Source organism: Strigops habroptila, chromosome 16 (assembly GCF_004027225.2).
Source record: "Strigops habroptila isolate Jane chromosome 16, bStrHab1.2.pri, whole genome shotgun sequence".
NCBI lineage: Eukaryota > Metazoa > Chordata > Aves > Psittaciformes > Psittacidae > Strigops > Strigops habroptila.
The window spans coordinates 1,407,045-1,425,741 of NC_044292.2; the positions used below are offsets into that span (position 1 = coordinate 1,407,045).

General features: G+C 52.2%; 1 protein-coding gene across 1 annotated transcript in view; it reads right to left on the bottom strand.

Moving 5' to 3' along the window:
- Positions 1-2,731: 2,731 nt before the first annotated feature.
- Positions 2,732-18,697, bottom strand: part of IGSF21 (immunoglobin superfamily member 21) — a 41,027-nt gene continuing 25,061 nt past the window's right edge. Inside the window, exons 3-10 of the mRNA XM_030507784.1 lie at positions 13,234-13,355; positions 8,691-8,809; positions 7,790-7,905; positions 7,073-7,520; positions 3,840-3,925; positions 3,457-3,649; positions 3,324-3,362; positions 2,732-2,989 (exon numbers count right to left, since the gene is read on the bottom strand). Coding sequence (XP_030363644.1) covers positions 2,916-2,989; positions 3,324-3,362; positions 3,457-3,649; positions 3,840-3,925; positions 7,073-7,520; positions 7,790-7,905; positions 8,691-8,809; positions 13,234-13,355 — 1,197 coding nt within the window. The 3' untranslated portion in view covers positions 2,732-2,915. The remainder of the gene's footprint in view (positions 2,990-3,323; positions 3,363-3,456; positions 3,650-3,839; positions 3,926-7,072; positions 7,521-7,789; positions 7,906-8,690; positions 8,810-13,233; positions 13,356-18,697) is intronic.

Here is an 18,697-nt window from a genome sequence, read left to right on the forward strand (position 1 = left end):
GAGGTGAGGAGGATGAGCAGCTGCGTAGGGGAGCAGGGGCTGCATCTCAGAGCAGCCGCGGCGTCTCGTCACTTGTGACTCTAATTGAATGTAATTGCCTCTTCCAAATCTTGCTAAACCCTGTTCAAAGTCCCCTGAAATCAGGGACCATCGATAACGCTGCTCCTTGGGGCTTTCTGCTGGCGTCATCTCGAAGAAGCACTGTTAATATTTCACAAGCTAATCGTATCTCATAGGTAGGTTGTCAGCAGTGGATCTGTCATCTCTCATCAATAATGAACCAACCTGAGCAGCTCTTTCCCCCTCCAGCCTCCTGCATTATTCACTGCCAGGTTCTCCAACAATGGGGTGTGTGGTAGGGGGGAGCCAGGGATTTAATTGATGTCCATCATAATTACCTGTAGGAAGGTGGATGGGGATGGAGAGTGAGGGCTGGTTGGTGGTGGGCGAAGACAGAGAGGGCAGGAGGTGAAGGCAGGGTCCAGCACAGTGCGGGTGGTTTTCTTTGGATCACTGTTTGATGGGATGGCATCTCTTTGTGTCCATCACCCTGGGGGGACTCTGGGAAAGCAGGCAGCATCACTGTACACAATGAGAAGCTCTCATGTCCCCTCTCTTATTACTTTGGCTCTGCTGGTGCCGGGAAGGTCCCAGACTATAGCCTGATCCATCACCATGCTGGCATCCCTGGGGAAAAAGCTAAGCAATCCACATGTCCATGGAGGGGTGGGTTTGGGATGCAGGACGACAGAGGCCACTGGTCCCCTCCCAGCTGCTGGATGTGAAGGTCGTGCTGCTCCCAAGATATCACCAAGTAGATCTGGATGATGGTGGTACTGCCACTGTAATGCTCCTCATTTCCACGGTTCCGGGCTAAAGCCACCACATTTGCATTTAAATGGAGGTCTGGGTGTCTGTAAATCCTCATTTTTTGAAGCGAGAAGGACTAATGGTTGTTTAATCACGTTGGGATGGAGCTCACGGAGTATCTCCAATGCCGTGAGGAGGGCGAGAAGCATCCGTGCTATGGTGGGGGCTCTCCTGTCTGCTCAGTAGTGTGGGGGGAAAGAGCAGCATGCAGATTTCCCTAAAGAATGCAGATTTCCCTAAAAAAGGAAGGTTCCCCTAAAAAATGAATGTTCTCCCTTCTTGCGCAGGGAGATGCAATGGGCTGGAGCAGTGAAAGCAGTCAGGGAGGGAGCAGGCATTTGGGCAGCTGGTCCAAAGGGATCTGGATGCTTGGATGCTGTTGCTTCAGGATGAAAGCAGAGCCGCTGAACCTCCTACATCCCAGCCAGCTCCAATCTGTCCCTGCATTGTTTCCAACCCAAATTGTAAACCCATGTGCTTTTGTATATGGGAAGAAATGTGTCTGTTCTGCTCCTTTGAGGCTGGGAAATCGCTCACAGCCAGGTTGGCAACAGAGCATGGCGGGGACTGAATCTGCTTAATAATAATTAATCATAATAGTAATAATAATGCTTAGCACTAGTACAGGGCTTTGCAAAGATGAAGCACCACATGACTGCTGACTAATCCTATAGGATTAAGAGTTCCCAGAGGAAAAGACAAGGAAGCACCCTGTCCTCAGGTTCCTCCCAATCTCCATCTGCTCCCCAGGGATCCTGGCCTGGGGCTGGATGCTCTCGGGGCATCATGGGGATGCAAAGCAACAGGGAAAACGGGGCAGGATTGGGGCAAAACCACCCGGTTTTTGCAAAAAGCCATCTTGCAGCAGGATGAGTGCTCTACTGGGATGTGCTTGGTGACACAGGGTACCATAAGGATGGCCAGGATCTGGCCATACTGGACTGTTATCTGTTTCCATAGTGACAATTAGCCAAGAGCAATGAGGAGGGTGGAACAGACCAAACGTGGGTGCTTTAAACTCAGCTAGTGCTGGCGCTGCCCGATGGAGCACATGCTGCCCACTCATGTGTGAGTGCTGACATTTTGGGTTGGGAGCTGCCTGTCACTAGAGATTGACTGTCCAGCCTGGGACAAGTGATGTGCGTGATGCCTGTCTTCCAGCAAAGCTTTGGCCTGACCAAGGTCTGGATAAGGCTGGTGGTCCAAGCTCTTGGGCTCCTGGAACCACCATCTGTGTGCGTGCAGGCTGAGTGGGGCTCATCTCCAACACAGAATGATAGAATAGTTTGGGTTGGAAGGCACCTTCAAAGCTCATCCAGTCCAACCTCCTGCAATGAGCAGGGACATCTTCAACTAGATCAGGTTGCCCAGAACCACATCCAGCCTGGCCTTGGCTGTCTTCAGGGATGGGGCATCCACCACCTCTCTGGGCAACCTGTACCAGTGTTTCACCACCCTCATTGTACAGGATTTCTTCCTCACATCCAGCCTGAATCTCTTTTATTTTAAACTGATCACCCCTCGTCCTGTCACAACAGGCCCTGCTAAAAAGTCTCTCCCCATGTTTCTTATAAGCCCCTTTTAAGAACTGAAAGGCCACCATAAGGTCTGCTGGAGCCTTCTCCAGGCTGAACAACCCCAACTCTCTCAGCCTTTCCTTATAGGAGAGGTGCTTCATCCCCCTGACCATTTCTGTGGCAGTGCAGTGGGAATGGTGTAAATGGATTCTCCAGGGGAAATCTGGTCCTTGTCTCATAGAAAACACCCCTTCCAAGAACCTTGCAAAGCCTTTGGGTACCCCAAGATGGTGCTGGGTACCCCAGCACAAGGCAAAACATGAAGCACAACCTTCTACCAGGGGGAAGATTTCTCTTTTTCCTTTTAATTAAATTGTCTGAGGAAGCCAAGACACAGACAGAAAGAGACCGAGACTGTAAAGAGTATAGAAAACCAAAAAGAGATCAAGAGAACCAATTGATGGAGGTGTAAATGCTGGGTGGAGCCGTACAGAGGAAGAGGAGGAGGAGGAAGAGGCAGGCAAAGCTTCACGTTAGCTCCAGGATCACTGTTAGGGTGAGCGCCAAAACTAGTCTGAAGCCGCAGTGGCCGGTGACTGAACCTAGGCAGGAGGAGAAAAGGGATGGGAGATTAGGGAGCTGCATCTCACCACTTGGGTTTGAAGCAGGATGGGGTCACCACGTTTTCTGGGGGGAGATCACCCTCCTAAATCTGCTTTGGAGCTTGTGTGGGGTAGGCAGCAGGCCAGGGATGCTGCAGGGAGCATCTGTGGAGCCCCTTTTGGTGCAAGGACATCCCTGCTGCTAAGGGCAAGGGCTTGGGCAATGCAAGGATAGTTGGCCAAGGGCTTGGGGCCATGCAAGGAGAGATGCTCTGCATGGTTCTTCACTCCCTGGGGTGTCTTGGGTTGAAATACCAATGCCACCAGCACTCACCATTGGAGTCTTCTGTTCCTCTGGGAATATTTGGGTTTTCTAATGGGAAAGAAATTGAGAGAGACAATTTTATTGTGTGTGTGTGGGGGAGATGAGTGAGGATTTGTGGAGTGACCCCGTGGTGCTGCCCTACCAAAAACGATGAGCCGGGTGTGGGTGTCAGTGGAGCCCAGAGGGTTCTGGGCAGTGCAGCGGTACATGGAGCCATTGAGCTCGGCTGGAACCCGCTCCAACACCAGCTCCTTCCCATCGTGCTCGGCGCTGCCGTCGAGGAGCCGGCTTCCCACCCTTGTCCAGGTGAAGAGGGGCTCAGGGAAGACTTCATTCTGCAAGGAGATGGGTATAAGGAGTGAGCAAACCCTGTGTTATGGCTGGAGTAAGGATGGGGTCCAGCTGAAATGCAACCCAAGGCCACCAAGCCAACCCCATAAAGTGCTGGTGTGGATGCAAAGCTGTCCATTGACATGGCATTGTCCCCATGGCAACAGGGATGGATAGATGGATGGGGATGCTGACCTGGAAGCCCTGCACCAAGATCCGCACGGTGTCTCCAACACGGGCTCTCGTTGGGGTCATGGTGATCTTTGGGCCCTTCGGAGCAACTGCAAGGTAAGGGGACAGGAAGGGATGTCATCTGAGCACAGCATTCCCAGTGCTGGTGGGTGCCCTTGGCTGGGTTAATGACGGTTTGATGAATTATTGTGGTGAGTGGTGGCATGGCCTGGGCCAGCCCAGGGAGGGCTGACAGCTTGGTGATTGATGGACAGGCTGGTGGATGTCCAAATGACTGATAGACAGGTAGGCAAGGACCCTGCAGGCGGATGAACGGGAAGACTGAGATTGATAGATGACTGTAATGGGATGCATTGATGGTGAAGGACAAATTTCCTAATCATGCCTCTCTCTGCTCAGAAGCAGGAGTCAAGAGGGGTCAGGTTGGTTTGAAGCCATGGAGATGGAGACCTCAGAAAAGCATCCTCAGGACAAGGTGGCCTCGGTGAGTCCTGCACAAGTGCTGTTAGCATGGGAGATGGCCACAAAGCCTTGCTGGCACCAAATGCTGAGCACAGCCCTGTACAAAGGAGGGGACCCCTTTTCTCATGCCAGACTCTTCCTAGTGCATTGTGGGGAGAAGTAGTGATGCAGACACCATGCTGGGTCTGCTCCTTGACCCCGCCTGGGTCAGGGTGGGATGGGACAGCACCAGGAGCTGCCTGGTCTTTGCATGGAAGGAGCCTTTTGCAGGCTTAAAGGGGAAAATGGGCAGGAAGAAGGTTATGTTTTGCTAAGAGCATGTATTTCATCCTTTATATCTTCAAGCACTGCTGTGGATGGGACAGGCTGGGCCTGGACATCACCCCAGCAGGACACAAAGGGACAAACAGCCACCAGAAAGCACATCAGTCTGTGGTGGTGGACATTGGACCTTGGAAAGGGCATCTGTGGCCCAGGATGCTCTGCATGGACACACACCAAAGACCATGGTTGTGCACTTGGACTACAATATCCATGCAGGATTCATCCTTCCAGTGTTGGAGCAGGGTGGATGGGCTGCAGATGCTGCACCATGCTATGATTTGTACCAAAAGACAGCTTTCTGTACCAAAACAAGTGGTTTGTCTTGGTTTCAATGTGGCTTTTATTGAGAATATGTATTTATATAATGTTTATATACTATTTATATATAGAGAGGAGTTTAATGGGAGATGTGCTGTGAGGTTGCCCGAAAACTGGGTGTGGATGGTGGCAGTGGGGTGCCCAAAAAGGTGCCTAGGCTGGAGGCGTCTTAGGGGATGACGCCTAAGACGTCATCTTAGGGGATGAGGAGGGCTGTGGATTTGGGGGGCAGTTTGGGATAAGCTTTGCTATTACAGGTATTTGAGCTACTGGGGAAGAAGTAGTAAGCCATCGAGGTCTTGGTGTCATGGGGAGCCCCAGAGAGTGGACATCTAAGCCTGATAAGCTGCAGAAGGTGTGAAAATGCAGGACTTGACTTGGGATGTTTTTTGGCTGGTTGAGAGAGCTTTAATGTTCTGTGGGGAGGAACAGGTAATGGAGAGCCCTCTATTAGCAAGAGAGCTGCTGCTCCTCCTTGTTGACTGCCAACCTCTCACTGACCTCCTCATTGGCACCAGACTCCCACTAATTGAGGTTGTTGATGAGCTGAAGAGACAGAGCACCAGCACTGACACAGCACAGAGACTTGTGCACACTGAAGCCTGTGCCAAAGATGGGTGGGAAGCCAAGAGAGTGAAGCTCTCCAGGAGGTGGTGCATCACTGCTGATGCAGAGAGCCAAGTGCCCTACTTGGCCAGGAGCAAAGCCCAGTCTTCCTCACCCAGCTCGAGGGGAGGAAGGCTGGAGCAGCCTGTCCAGGAGGGTACCCTGGAGCTTGGCAACCCCAGTGGAGAGCTCAGCCTCTTCTGATGGGGAAGTAGGAGAATGTAGGGGAGACCTAGCCGCAGTGGGAGATTGTGTGGGGTCCCCACTAACTACGTTGGTCACTGGCTGTCATGGCCACTTGGGGAGCTTCTGCTCTTCTAGGGTGCTAAGCATGCTGGGAGCCAACAGGGAGGCCCTGGCATCAATCCCACTACCCTATCACAGATGGGGCCTCACCAGCCCCACAGATTCCCTGTATGCGGGGGCCAGCCTGGCCCATCCCCAGCAATCCCCATTGGGATGAGTTGGGTGGTGATGGCCAATAAGGGTCATGGCATGTCCTCGAGTCTCTTGGGACTGGGTGTTGATGGATGGGGGTGACATCACTATGGGGTGAAGGTGTCCCCCCCCAACATGACCCCAGTCCAGAGGAGCTCCTCCATCCCATCCCCTCCCAGAGTTACACCCCATAGGATGTAACACTAAGGGGCTACCACCTCCCCTGCAGGCACCCAAGGCAAAGACCCACCAAACACCAGGTTCCCCCAACCCAACCCTCAGCTCCAACACCTCCTTCCCTTCTCATCCCCACACCCAGCACAGCCCCGGCTCCCCTCAAAACCAGCCCCTCGTTGTCCCCCACCCCAGTCCTATGCCTCACCCTATATGCAAACACCCATTCCTTTCTCACCAAGGGAGCTTCTTGCATCACACACCACCCCCCTCCAAAATCTAGGGCTGTGCCTGCATTACCCCCTGCCATTGACATCACTGCCTTGCTCTGATAACCCAGGAACCTCAATTCCCCCCACAGGTCCCCCCAAACCTCCACTGCCTGCATCTAGAGGCCCCTCCCCAGCCCTGTGTCAACACAGCAACCCCCACCCTATAGCATCCCCCATGGCCAGGGGGGCCTCAGCACCCCTCTGCAGGGCCAGGTCTTGCTCCCTTTTACGGGGTACCCTAAAGCTATGAGGACTTAGAGGGGGGGCAGCATCCCCACAGCCTTTCTTTCCCTCCCCATGCACAAAGGGCTCTGCACCCCATAGACCCCAGACCACCCCTCTACAGCCTTAACTCATCCCCCCTCCTGCCCCACAGATCCCTCCCCTGCAACACACAGCAAACCCCTCTTCATGCCTGATGGACCCGCACTCTTACTCTTGTGACACCCTGGCACCACCACCTCCAACCATCATGCAGCCCTATGTGGCACCTTGTTTTGGCCTGTGGGTGCATGAAGACCCCGAAAAGAAAGGAGAAAGAGCAAGAAAAAGAGGGGAAAAAAGTACAAAAAACGTTCAAAGAGTGAAAAAAAACCTAAGAAACAGTCCAACGAAGCCACCATGGGCTGCATGGACCCTTACCAAGCGTCACCTCGGACTGCATGGGCATGGAGAGTGCTGGGTGCTTCACCTCGCAGCTGAAGAGTGCCTCGTTGTCGATTTGGGGGTTGAGGGTCCAGGTGAGGGTGGCCCGCGCCTCCACCGTCCCATCGCTCACGGGTGCATGCGTGTGGCGGAAGTAGTAGATGGGCTCTGCCACGTGCACCCACCGGGGGAATTCCCGGCTTACCACCGTCTCAGGAATGGTTTCGGTGACGGGATCCCGCTCAGCTGCCAGCCCCCTCGGGGGGTCCAATGTGGCCGGAGGTTGCCCAGCTCCCACCTCCCCTTCAGCCGCCAGTGATTTTGGCACCTTGGTGTCATCCAAGTCGCGGTGAAGGAGGTTACGTGGTGCCCAGTTCCCGGTGCCGACCGGCGGCTCCGGCAGTGGCGTGGCCTCAATGGGTTCCCCATCCCGCTTGAAATACACCTATGTAGGGACAAAAGGGACAGTGAGAACAATGGGGATGGTCACTACCCCGGACATCCCCACATCCCAACCCCTTGGGTGGCTTTGGGTGGAGCTCCTTCCCAAGGTCCCCATGGAAAGATGCTGCAGGGTGAAATTGGGGTAGCAGGCAGCTATTTGCCTTATTTTGCCTCGAAAAGCAGCACATATACGTGATATATTTTTAACACACATATATATATGTGCGTTTGCTTCACATATACATATGGAAGAAAACCCTGGGGGCTCACCAGCGGAGCAGGTTTGCCACCAGAGACCACACACACCAGGGTGAAGTTCTGCGCCTGGTAGCGGCTGAAGGGCGCCGGCGTGTCAGCAGCGAGCACTGAGATGGACGTTGGAGGAGCTGCCAGGGAGCAGAGCTGGGGTATTAGTGTGATGTCCTCAACACCCACCCATCTCCATCCTCATCCCTATCCCCAGTCCTCATCTCCATCTCCATAAAATCCCAAACTGGTTTGGGTTGGAAGGAACCTTAGGATCATCCAGTGCCAAGACCCTGCCATGGGCAGGGACACCTTCCACTGGACCAGGTTGCTCCAAGCCCCATCCAACATGGCCTTGAACACTTCCAGGGATGGGGCAGCCACAGCTTCTCTGGGCACCCTCGCAGGGAAGAACTTCTGTCTAAATGCCCAACCTAAATCTCCCGTTTCAGTTTAAACCCATCACCTCCTATCCTATCACTCTAGTCCCTGATGTAGAGTCCCTCTCCTAGCATCCTTGTAGCCCCCTTCAGACACTGGAAGCTGCTCTGAGGTCTCCATGCAGCTTCTCTTCTCCAGGCTCAACAGCCCCAATGTTCTCAGCCTGTCTCCATACGGGAGCTGCTCCAGCCCCTAATCATCCTCGTGGCCTCCTCTGCACTTGCTCCAACAGCTCCATGTCCTCTTTATGTTGACGACACCAGAACTGCACACAGTGCTGCAAGTGGGGTCTCACAAGAGCAGAGTAGAGGGGCAGGATCACCTCCTTCAAACTGTTGGTCACGCTAGTCCATCCCTGTCCCCATCCTCATTCCTCTCCCCCATACCTAGGGATGGGAAAATGAATCAAATCCCTGCTGTCCCCCAACCCTGAGACCCCGCAGTTCTTCCCTCTCCAATCCCACCCATCGAGGGCTGCACTTACCCATCACGTTCAGAAAGATATTGCCGGAGGCCAGGACCACCTTCTCCCGTGTGGCTCGGTCGTAAATCCCCACATGACACTCGTAGGGACCGTTGTCCGAAATGCGCACCTCAGGGAGGCTGGGGAGGAGAGGCAGAGCTCACCACCTGCTCCCCCTTCCATCCTGACCCCGTATTCCCAGGGGGTGCAGTGGTCAGAATCCAGATCTCAAGGTGTCGGATGGGGTTGCTTTTTACCGGTGACGGGGATCAATACGCTATTAATAACTGCAAAGGCTGCAGGAGAGAGCTGTGTAATGTGGTTTAGCAGCTGGAGTTTAGCGGCACTGACAGCTCCTCAGGAGAGGAAGTAATTGCATTATTGAAAGGAGAAGCGTACAGGAGGCAAAAGCACCACCAAGAGCAGAATCCCACAAAGCCTGGACAGCAAACGCCTGCGGAACGCTGATGTTAAAGGCTCAACACTGGACATTACAGACCGTTCAGGTGATGCAATGGCTGTAGCAAAGCGTGGTGGATAAAAAGCATCAAAAACTGCAAGCAAACTCAGAGCACACATGGGTTGATAGATTATTTAGGGTCTTTATAGAGATATAAAGAAAACCAGGAGATATGCAAAAGGCTCAGTGCTGCTGGAGGTGGAGATGGTCACACCAGCTGCAAAGGAGCCACTTTGCCGACTGGCAGCAGCCTACCTCACCAGTTGCAGCATCATCCCATCTCCCTGGCTGGCAGCATCCCACCTCTCTGGCCAGTGGCATCATCCGGCTTTGATGGCTGGCAGCATCCCACCCCATCAGTCAGTATCATCATCCCACCTTGCTGGCTGGCAGCATCCCACATCACCAGCCAGCATCACCCCACCTTGCTGGCTGGCACCATCCCACCTTGCCAGCCAGCATTATTCCACCTCAGTGGCCAGCAGTATCCCACCACAGCAATAAGGATAGGGGCAATTCCCACACGGAGCACCCTTCAAGCCACTCTCAGCTTAACCCCCTCCACTTTTCTGGTCAAACCCAGGCACGTGCCTCACAGAGCTTCCTTACCCTGGGGGGGAAATCTGGTGCTGGTTTGCTGGATCCTTTCTGGAAGCCCTTGGCTGCCTTCCCACATCTCGTCCTCGCCACACAAGCTCCCCACCAGCATGAACAAGCCCCCATCGAAGCGAACAGTCGCTTGGCAGCTCCTTTTAATGGCCTTGATGCTTTCAACTAAGCCTCCTCCATCTGTTCCAGCCTCTAATTACCCACGCAGAGAGTGGGAAATCATCCACACCCTTCGTTAGTGGCTTGCAGGAGCAGTTTTGGTCCCCACCAAGCTGGGGACGCCATGTCCCAATGGCTGCAAGGACAAGCCCTTTAGGTTTGCACGTGGATTTGGGTGTAAAATGGTCCTAATTGGGTCAGTTTGATGTTTCTGTGATGGGTAAGGATGAGAGGGAGGGGCCTCCCAGCCCTGCAAAACCAAAATGCTGCCCGTTATGTCCTTTGTGTCCTCTAAGCGTGCTGGAAATAAGGGGAAAAAAAGCCTATATAGATATTCATAAAGCAGTGCCTTACTCGACAAGGGTGGGTTTTTAATCAAAGGAGGGGAAAGGAAATAATCCAGGCTTGGATATCTCTCAGCTTTGCTCTTCACATCTGAACGGGCGGTGTTCAAAGCTGCTGTGAAAAGAGGCAGCCCCAGCAGCCCTCTGTGCCGCGCAGATAAGAGCCGCGCCGCGCGGGATAACGCTCCGTGGGACGGCACCGACGTGCCCGTGCCATTGCAAAGATGAAAAGAATAGATGAAAATCCAGAAGGATAAAATGAAAAGGAGAGAAAAACTGGCTAGAAACGGCTGGGAAGCGCCTGACCCAGCACTAAACCCTTCCTAATAGTGCTCCATTTCTTCACCAGAGCCCAAAATAAGGCAGGACTCCCCCCCCTCCAAATAAAGCATCAAGCCAATGATTCAGAAAACAAGCTCTTTTCAAAGCCTCCAAGAAATATCTCCTTTCTCTCCAGGCAACTTGCTGTTTCCCTCTGAAAAAAGGCAACTGTGTGAAAAGACTTTTACCACGAACATCCCTGGCTCCACGGATGATTTGCCGGCACCGTGCCGCCGATTACCGATGCTTTTAAGTGCTTGGTCCTAGGGCGGTGAAATTTTCTACTTGTAAATTCTATTAGTTCTACAATATGTGGTGAAAGGGATGAAAATGGAGGGTTCTGAGCCAAAAAAAGCGACTGGGGTGGTGCAATGTGCCATAACCGGGTGAACATGGTGCGTCCTTGTCCCTTGCTCAAGGGATGCTAGTGATGTGCTGCTCCATACACACAGGATGTTTTGTTCTGGTTTAATTCCCCAACTTTCCCACTGCTCCCTGTTTGAGGAGAGCAATGGCCAAATCCAGCGTTGAGTGAAACTGCTGGGTTTATGGCATGAAGCAAAGCTGGTGAGTTAGGGAATGTGTAATCCCTTTGTGAAGCCGCCAACACAAGCTCTAAACAACAATTAGTTGTGTCAGAAACGTGTACAACATCCAAGCGAGCTGCTGAGCGGTGCTTGTGCTCCACGGGGAAACAAAATAAAGGAGTGAAGCAGCCTCTGAGCATCTCCTGGCATCCTTCTGGGCGACCTATTGCCTTAGCAGTCTCTGAGCAAGTCCCTGAGCATCCTCGGACCAACCCCATAGCATTTCCTGAGCAAGCCTCTGAGCCATCTTTGATCATTGCCTGAGCATCCTCTGAGCAAGCCCCTGAGCATCCTCTGACCAACTCCATAGCATCTCCCGAGCAAGCCCCATAGCATTTCCTGAACATCCCCCTGAGAAAGCTTTGATCATTTCCTGAGCATCCTCTTAGCAACCCCATAGCATGTCCTGAGCAAGCCTCTGAGCATCTCCTGAACATCACCCTGAGCAACCTTTGACCATTGCTGGAGCATCCCCTGAGCAAGCCCTATAGTATCTCCTGAACATCCTCTGAGAACCCCTGAGCATCTCCTCAGCAAGACCCTGAATATCCTGAATATTCCCTGAACAACCCCTGAGTAACCTCTGAACATCCCAAGCTTCTCCTGAGCTTCCCCTGAGCAAGCCATGTGCATCCTCCTGAGCAACTCTTGAGCATCCTGAGACTCCCCTGAGCATGTCCCGAACAACCCCATACCATCTCCTCTCCAGCCCTGCTTTCCTGCTTTTTCTCCACTCCATAGTCACTTTATTCCCATGCAGCCATCCAACACACTTGCTTTTCCTTGTAGTAAAAGATAGCTCTGACTGCAACACAAAAATATAGCAAAACACCCGACACCCCCTAAAACTCAAATTCCTAAGAATTAGAAGGAATTTCCCACCTGCACACATGCTCATCCGATGGGACCAGCCCTGCCAAACCCTTTCCAACCACACACAGGCATTTGGAGGTGCAAACATCACATCACCTTGAGGAAACGACTGTATTTTCCCCGTCAGCCACAGATTTCTTATTACCCGATGCTGGGAAACATGAGCTATGGAATGCAATTGGCAACTTCTCATTTGAAAAGGAAACAAAGAGGAAAAAGGTAATAATTGTGGAAAATAAATACTTCACCCGGTTTTTTTTTACCTTGTATTAAGTCTCCCCCTGACAGTTTTTACCAGCTTTGGTTTTGCTTTTATACTATTGGCAATAAAGCAAGTGTGTAATTAGTAATAAAGCTGACACCCCTGCAAGTGATTTCGCACTTGGAAGAGAAGCAAAGACAAACTTCCATGCTGCCTGCTTTAAATATAGATAGCTATTTTGTTGTTTTCCAAAACCTTGCTTTTCTCTGCCCATTTTCACTCCTGAAAATCGCCACCAGTGTCACCTTTTCCCTAGGGACAAGAAGGAACATTGGGACAAACCTCGGATATTTGATGATGGAGCATTAAGGGGTGATAATTTCTTTGCAATGCAATGAATCCCCAAGACAGCCAAAGAGGACACATCAAGTATTGCCCAAATCATAGCCTGGTTTGGGTTGGAAAGGACCTTAAGATCATCTACTACCAACCCCCTGCCATGGGCAGGGACACCTCACACTAGAGCATGTCACCCAGGGCTCCATCCAACCTGGCCTTGAACACTGCCAGGGATGGAGCATTTACCACTTCTCTGGGAATCCTGTGCCAGCGCCTCAGCACCCTCACAGGGAAGAATTTTTGCCTTATATCTAACCTGAACTTCCCCTGTTTTAGTTTGAACCCATCACCCCTCGTCCTATCGCTACAGTCCCTGATGAAGGTCCCTCTCCAGCATCCTTGTAGCCCCCTTCAGACACTGGAAGCTGCTCTGAGGTCTCCACGCAGCTTCTCTTCTCCAGGCTCAACAGCCCCAATGTTCTCAGCCTGTCTCCATACAGGAGGTGCTCCAGCCCCTGATCATCCTGGTGGCTTCCTCTGCACTTGCTCCAACAGCTCCATGTCCTTCTCATGTAGTACCTTCAACTACCCCAAAATGGGGCCAGATTCCTAAAAACATGCATTAAAAAGCAGCAAGCATGCTGAAGAAGGGGATATCAAGGTGACCTACCGCACAGTGGACTGGTAGACCAGATCCTCCCTCTTCCGATAGTTCTCCATGTGGGAGAAATTGGTGGAGAACATGGCATCGAAGGTAAAGATCTTCTGCTTGATGGTGCCACCATCTGTGACCTGCAAAAGCAAAACCCATATATGAGATGCCCGGGGTCACTCCTGCAAATGCACGAACAGCTTCACACCCACTTTTTAATTTGTAATAGATTTTTGTTATATTTACCTTTAATTTCTTTAATGTTTTCCTTAAGAATCAATAAATATTATGCATCTGGTATGAGCTTGCTGAAACCAAAAGCAAATCCAGTGCATTTCCATCCCGTTATCGTGTTGCCAACTCCCATCTCCATCTGCTCAGTGGGGCTGTAATTTTTAAGTGGAAAAAGGCTCTTTTTAGGAGCAGGGAGGACTCATTTCTTCCCTGTCCCCCCCAGTGCCTTCAGATTTATCTCCCCCTCTTCTGAGGAGCCAAGTTTTAGTATGAAATTAAGGAGGAAAAGGCAGTGGAAAGCAATGCGGGAGGAGGGGGATATGAGCATTTTGGGGCTAGAACAGCTCAGATTGATCCATCAGAGGGTTAAATAGTCATTTTTTAACACAAGCTAGGTGCAGAAGAATTGGGATTAACCCCCAAACCCAGCATCTCTCAGGCAGGAAACCCATTTCCCCACCCAGCATTTCTCTCCCCACTTGGACAAAACTCAACTTTGCTTCCAGATTTGATCTTTCCCCCCTTTTTTATGGCTAAAGGAAAGGAGAAAAAACACCAAACTGCTGACACTAAAACCACCTCTTCACATTTATTTGTCAAGGCTGAGGCTTTTATAGCAAAGAAAATACATGCTGGCACGGATATGGGATAAAGAACTGCAAGAAGAATTATCAGAGTTGTAAATCTCCAGCCTTGGGAATGAGGGGAAGTTTTCAAGGACGTGTCTGATTTTCCCTGACTTCTATTCATGCCCTGGGGTAGGTTTGGGAAGAAACCTCGGAGCTGTCCCCAGACTGAGAAGCTCTTCATGGATCATCTCACAGGGATTATGGTGGGGATGCAACAAAGCGGTTGGTTCAAAGAGGGGTGCACAAAGAAAGCGGATGGGGAGCAGTGGAGGTGATTCTCATAGAACAGGAGTTTGCAGCCACAGGAGTTCCCCAGCACATCTGGACAGATGTGGGCAAAGCCAGAAAACATCAAGCTACATCCAAGGATGGGAGTGGAAAAATGCAGCTCAAAGCATCACTAGTGCCACCCGTGGGACCCTTGTATCGCCCTGAGGATGCACAGCAAGGGAAGATGCTGCAGCCTGGTCGCATCCTTAGGGAATTACGGGCAGTTAATAAGCTCTTGTGGAAAGGCACACAGAAAATAGTCTCTCTCCAGGGATTAGACCTACTTTCAGCCTTTTATGTGTGCCCTGGGGTCAATTATTTTGGAGAGGAGCTACGTATGAAGTTGGTGAAGCCACAGGGGTGCAGGAGCAGCCAAGCCACTTCTTGCTGGGTTAAAAAAGGATGATAATTCAGCAGCATGCAATGGTGTTTGCCCCACATTATGTGCCCACACTGAGGAGTGGGAAGAAAAGGGGCACATGGTGAGGAAAAAGCAGGTTTAGGGCAGCAGAGCTGAGCTCGGCTGCCTGCTGCATTATGTATAAACCCTAGTAAAAACCTTATTCCTGACAAAAACCCAGCAATTGCCACTGCACAGGGAGACATTAACCTCCTGCTCCTTCCTGCTGTCACAGAGGCAGCCCTCTCCTGCTTCTCTCCTCTCACTGGTGACCCAGTCCTTTGCTGTCCCCAAAATACACTGGTGCCATTAATAGTACTGGAGCCTCTCACCAGGGTGCTCACATGTTGGATAAGCATCAGAGAGAGATGGGCATGGGACCAAGGGGATCGGTGGGGAGGGATTGTGGAGGACAAAGTGGATTGTAAAGGGACAGGAGGTCTCCATAGCACCTTGGGACATGAAGCATCACTGGGATCCAGTCCTAGGGCTGAATTTACACCCTTTCTCCAAGGAACTGCAACAAGCACTTGCTGTGGCAAGAGGGAAAATACCCTGAGGGGGCCGCAAGGGGTGACCGCAACGCTGAGTGTGCTTCCAGGGGTTTGCAGCATCCCTATGTCCAAATCCATGTCAGAGTCACTGGGAGAAGCACATCATGCTGGAAAACCCCTTTTCTAGCTGATATCCCTCCTCCTGCCCTGAGCTTGCTGGGCCACTTGGTCCTTCCTTGCTCAGAACCACCCAAAACACAACCGGCAGCACATTTGGCTTCCAAAAATACAGAGTAGTTGATTTATTTGCTCAAATCTGGAAGGTTTGATCCCAGAATGAGCACTACAACCCATATCCATCTCCCAAAGGGCAGGACCCATGCTGGTACCCTCCTCCTTAGCATCACTAAATCACATGCATGATCAAATAGGTGCTGGGAGGCGCAGCCCAGGCTCCCCACTGCATTCCTGGAGCCAGAGTGATGCCCTTACCCAGAGGTAATAAAGAACTCAATAAACTGTGCTGCTGCTTGTGACCTTCTCTCCCTGCCTGAGCATGAGGAATTAAAAGAGTTCTCCACACTGACATGTAAATTATCATCTCCCAGGTAGATGAATGGCACGAATCAAACCTCTTGCAGTTACCAGCCCAAGATCTCTCCATCAGCAGCTTTGCTCAGATCTGACTCAACCTCTCTGCAGCCTTAGAACTCGAGTTTTTTACCCTAAAGAAGAGCAGGTTTATAAATCAGAGGCCACAACATAAATTGGATTGGCTTGAAAATCTGGAGGGTGAGAGGTAAAAAGCAGCATGCCGATGCCTCCAGGCTGGACCATCCCCACCATCCCCAAATCTGCCAAGGCTCTGGGCTTTCCCAGCAGGATTGTATGGTATAGGAAGGGCTTACAACAGCCTCAGCACACTGGGTGTCCTTCGCTTGGCTCCTCCATCCTGTCTTCCCCCTCCCCTGGAGCTGATGCTGCTGCGAGTAGTGACTTTATCACTGTCACCAGCAACATTTCCCGCTCAGAGCCACCACGGGAGATGCTGGCGGGAGCTGTAACATCTCATTTCTCCTAATGGGCAGTGGCAGAGGCAGCCCCTGTGGGGACTGAGCTTTGTCACCATCGATCAGGCAGCTCCGAGAAGTACCACCACCATCTGTAATGCACCGGCTCCTGCTTGCCGTGGCCATCGGTTTTGGAGCTCCCCCCCAAGCCTTTGCCAGGCAGGAGTCCATCGTGCAGAGTGAGTGGAGCTATGTGGACACCCTGAAATGCATCCTTCAGGTGGGAGAACCCCTGTTCTGGTGGGGGGGGTTGGGATGGGGAGCACAGGGATTTAGGGATGCTGATGTGCCAACATCTCCCACAGGATTACAGGAACCCGCTGATGGAGATGGAGCCAAAGGTGCTGAGCGCTAGGAAGTGCCAGGTGGTGTTCTTTCGCCTGAAGGAGATCCTGCAGTGCCACTCCATGTTCCAGATCGCCCTCGCCTCCCATGTGGCTGAGTGGGACTCAGCGGAGATCAGGGACCTGTTTGTGGCCTCAGTAGGAGGAGAAGTTGGGAGACCACTGCTAAACCTCCTCCTGGGCCCCTCTCAGTGGTAGAGGGGTGTGTTGCAGGGTTTAAGTGATGCAATCCCAACCTGGGTACCACCAGCATCCTCAGCATCGTGTATATATATATATATATATATATATATATATATATATATATGTAAAAATCATACAGTGGTTTTGGTTGGAAAGGACCTTAAAGCTCATTCAGTTCCAAGCCCCTGCCATGGGCAGGGACACCTTCCACTAGAGCAGGTTGCTCCAAGCCCCTGTGTCCAACCTGGCCTTGAACACTGCCAGGGATGGGGCAGCCACAGCTTCTCTGGGAAAAGTCTGTGCCAGCGCCTCAGCACCCTCACAGGGAAGAGCTTCTGCTTCAGAGCTCATCTCAATCTCCCCTCTGGCAGGTTAAAGCCATTCCCCTTGGCCTGTCCCTACAGGCCCTTGTCCAAAGCCCCTCTCCAGGTTTCCTGGAGCCCCTTTAGGCCCTGGAGCTGCTCTAAGGTCTCCCCTTGAGGAGCCTTCTCTTCTCCAGGCTGCCCCAGCCCAGCTCTCTCAGCCTGGCTCCAGAGCAGAGCTGCTCCAGCCCTCGCAGCAGCTCCGGGGCCTCCTCTGGCCTCGCTCCAGCAGCTCCACGTCCCTCTTGTGCTGTTGCCCCAGAGCTGGACCAGGACTGCAGGGAGGGTGCTACAGAGAGCAATGCCTGCGCAAGAGCGCTGCAGGCAGCAACACCATCCCCATCTCTCTGTTATTTTCCTTCTTCCTAATTAGACTGAGCACCAAACTCTAATTAATCGAGGCAGAGCAACTCCCCCCAGACCCGAGGGCTTCCCGCCATCCCCACCTCCCCTGCTGTACATCCCCAGGCCAAGCCCCTGGTCCCCACTGGGCAGAGGGATGCTGCGTGTGGGATCACTGCTCTCCTCCAGGGAATCCTGCCCAGCCCTTGCCTGCCACCAGAACTGTGCAAAAGGCTTTATTGCGATTGCCATCATTCGAGCCCCCGGCTGTGTGTACAGGCTGCTGCCAGATGTCTGTACAGAGCCACAACAGACACCCTGAGGATTCTCCCTCCCTCTCCCGCTTCCTATTAGTTTCCTTTAGAGCTCTGCACTGCTGCAAACAGTCATTTTCTCCCTCCCCATCCCTTGCTGCGATGCGGCACTGACCATACTAATCAGGTCTCAGTGTGACCCCCAAGACACCTGTGCTGGGAGGCAGAGAACAGCTTGACAGCTCCGTGTCTTCCTGGACTCATTACAAGGATGCCACCGCCCTTGTCCTCTGCAAGGGGGTTTTGGGCGCTTGCCTGACGCACAAGAGGTCCAGACCCATGTTTGCACATGTTCTCAGACACATCACAGCTTCTGGAGATGGCTTTAGCACGGAGGGGGGTGGGTGAATATTAATTATCACCTCTGCAGATGGTGGATGTTCCTGTTTGGGCTGTGAAAAAGCCCCCTTTGCTCATCCCAGGCCTCCTTCAGCCTTCTGCATTAAACAATCTAAAGCAGTGCCTCATGCCGAGACCTGAGGAAGAAGTTGTCTCTTGCTGCCACCCCTGTTTGCTGCCCCAAAGCTGTGGGGCTCCCATGTTGGAGAGGGTGTTTGGGGGGGGCTGGTTTGCAGCACAGTGCTTCTCAGTGGGGTTTTACCTGCCTTACACATGGTAAGAAGCTGTTTTACACCTCACAGCCTTCAGCCTTGGTAAACACACACCTCAATGGGTTAGGCACTCACCCCATGGGTTATGCACCCTCCCCATGGGTTATGAATGCACCCCATGGGTTATGAATGCACCCCATGGGTTATGCACCCACTCCATGGGTTATACACCCACCCTGATGGGTTATGCATGTACCTCATGGGTTATGCATCCATTCCATGGGTTATA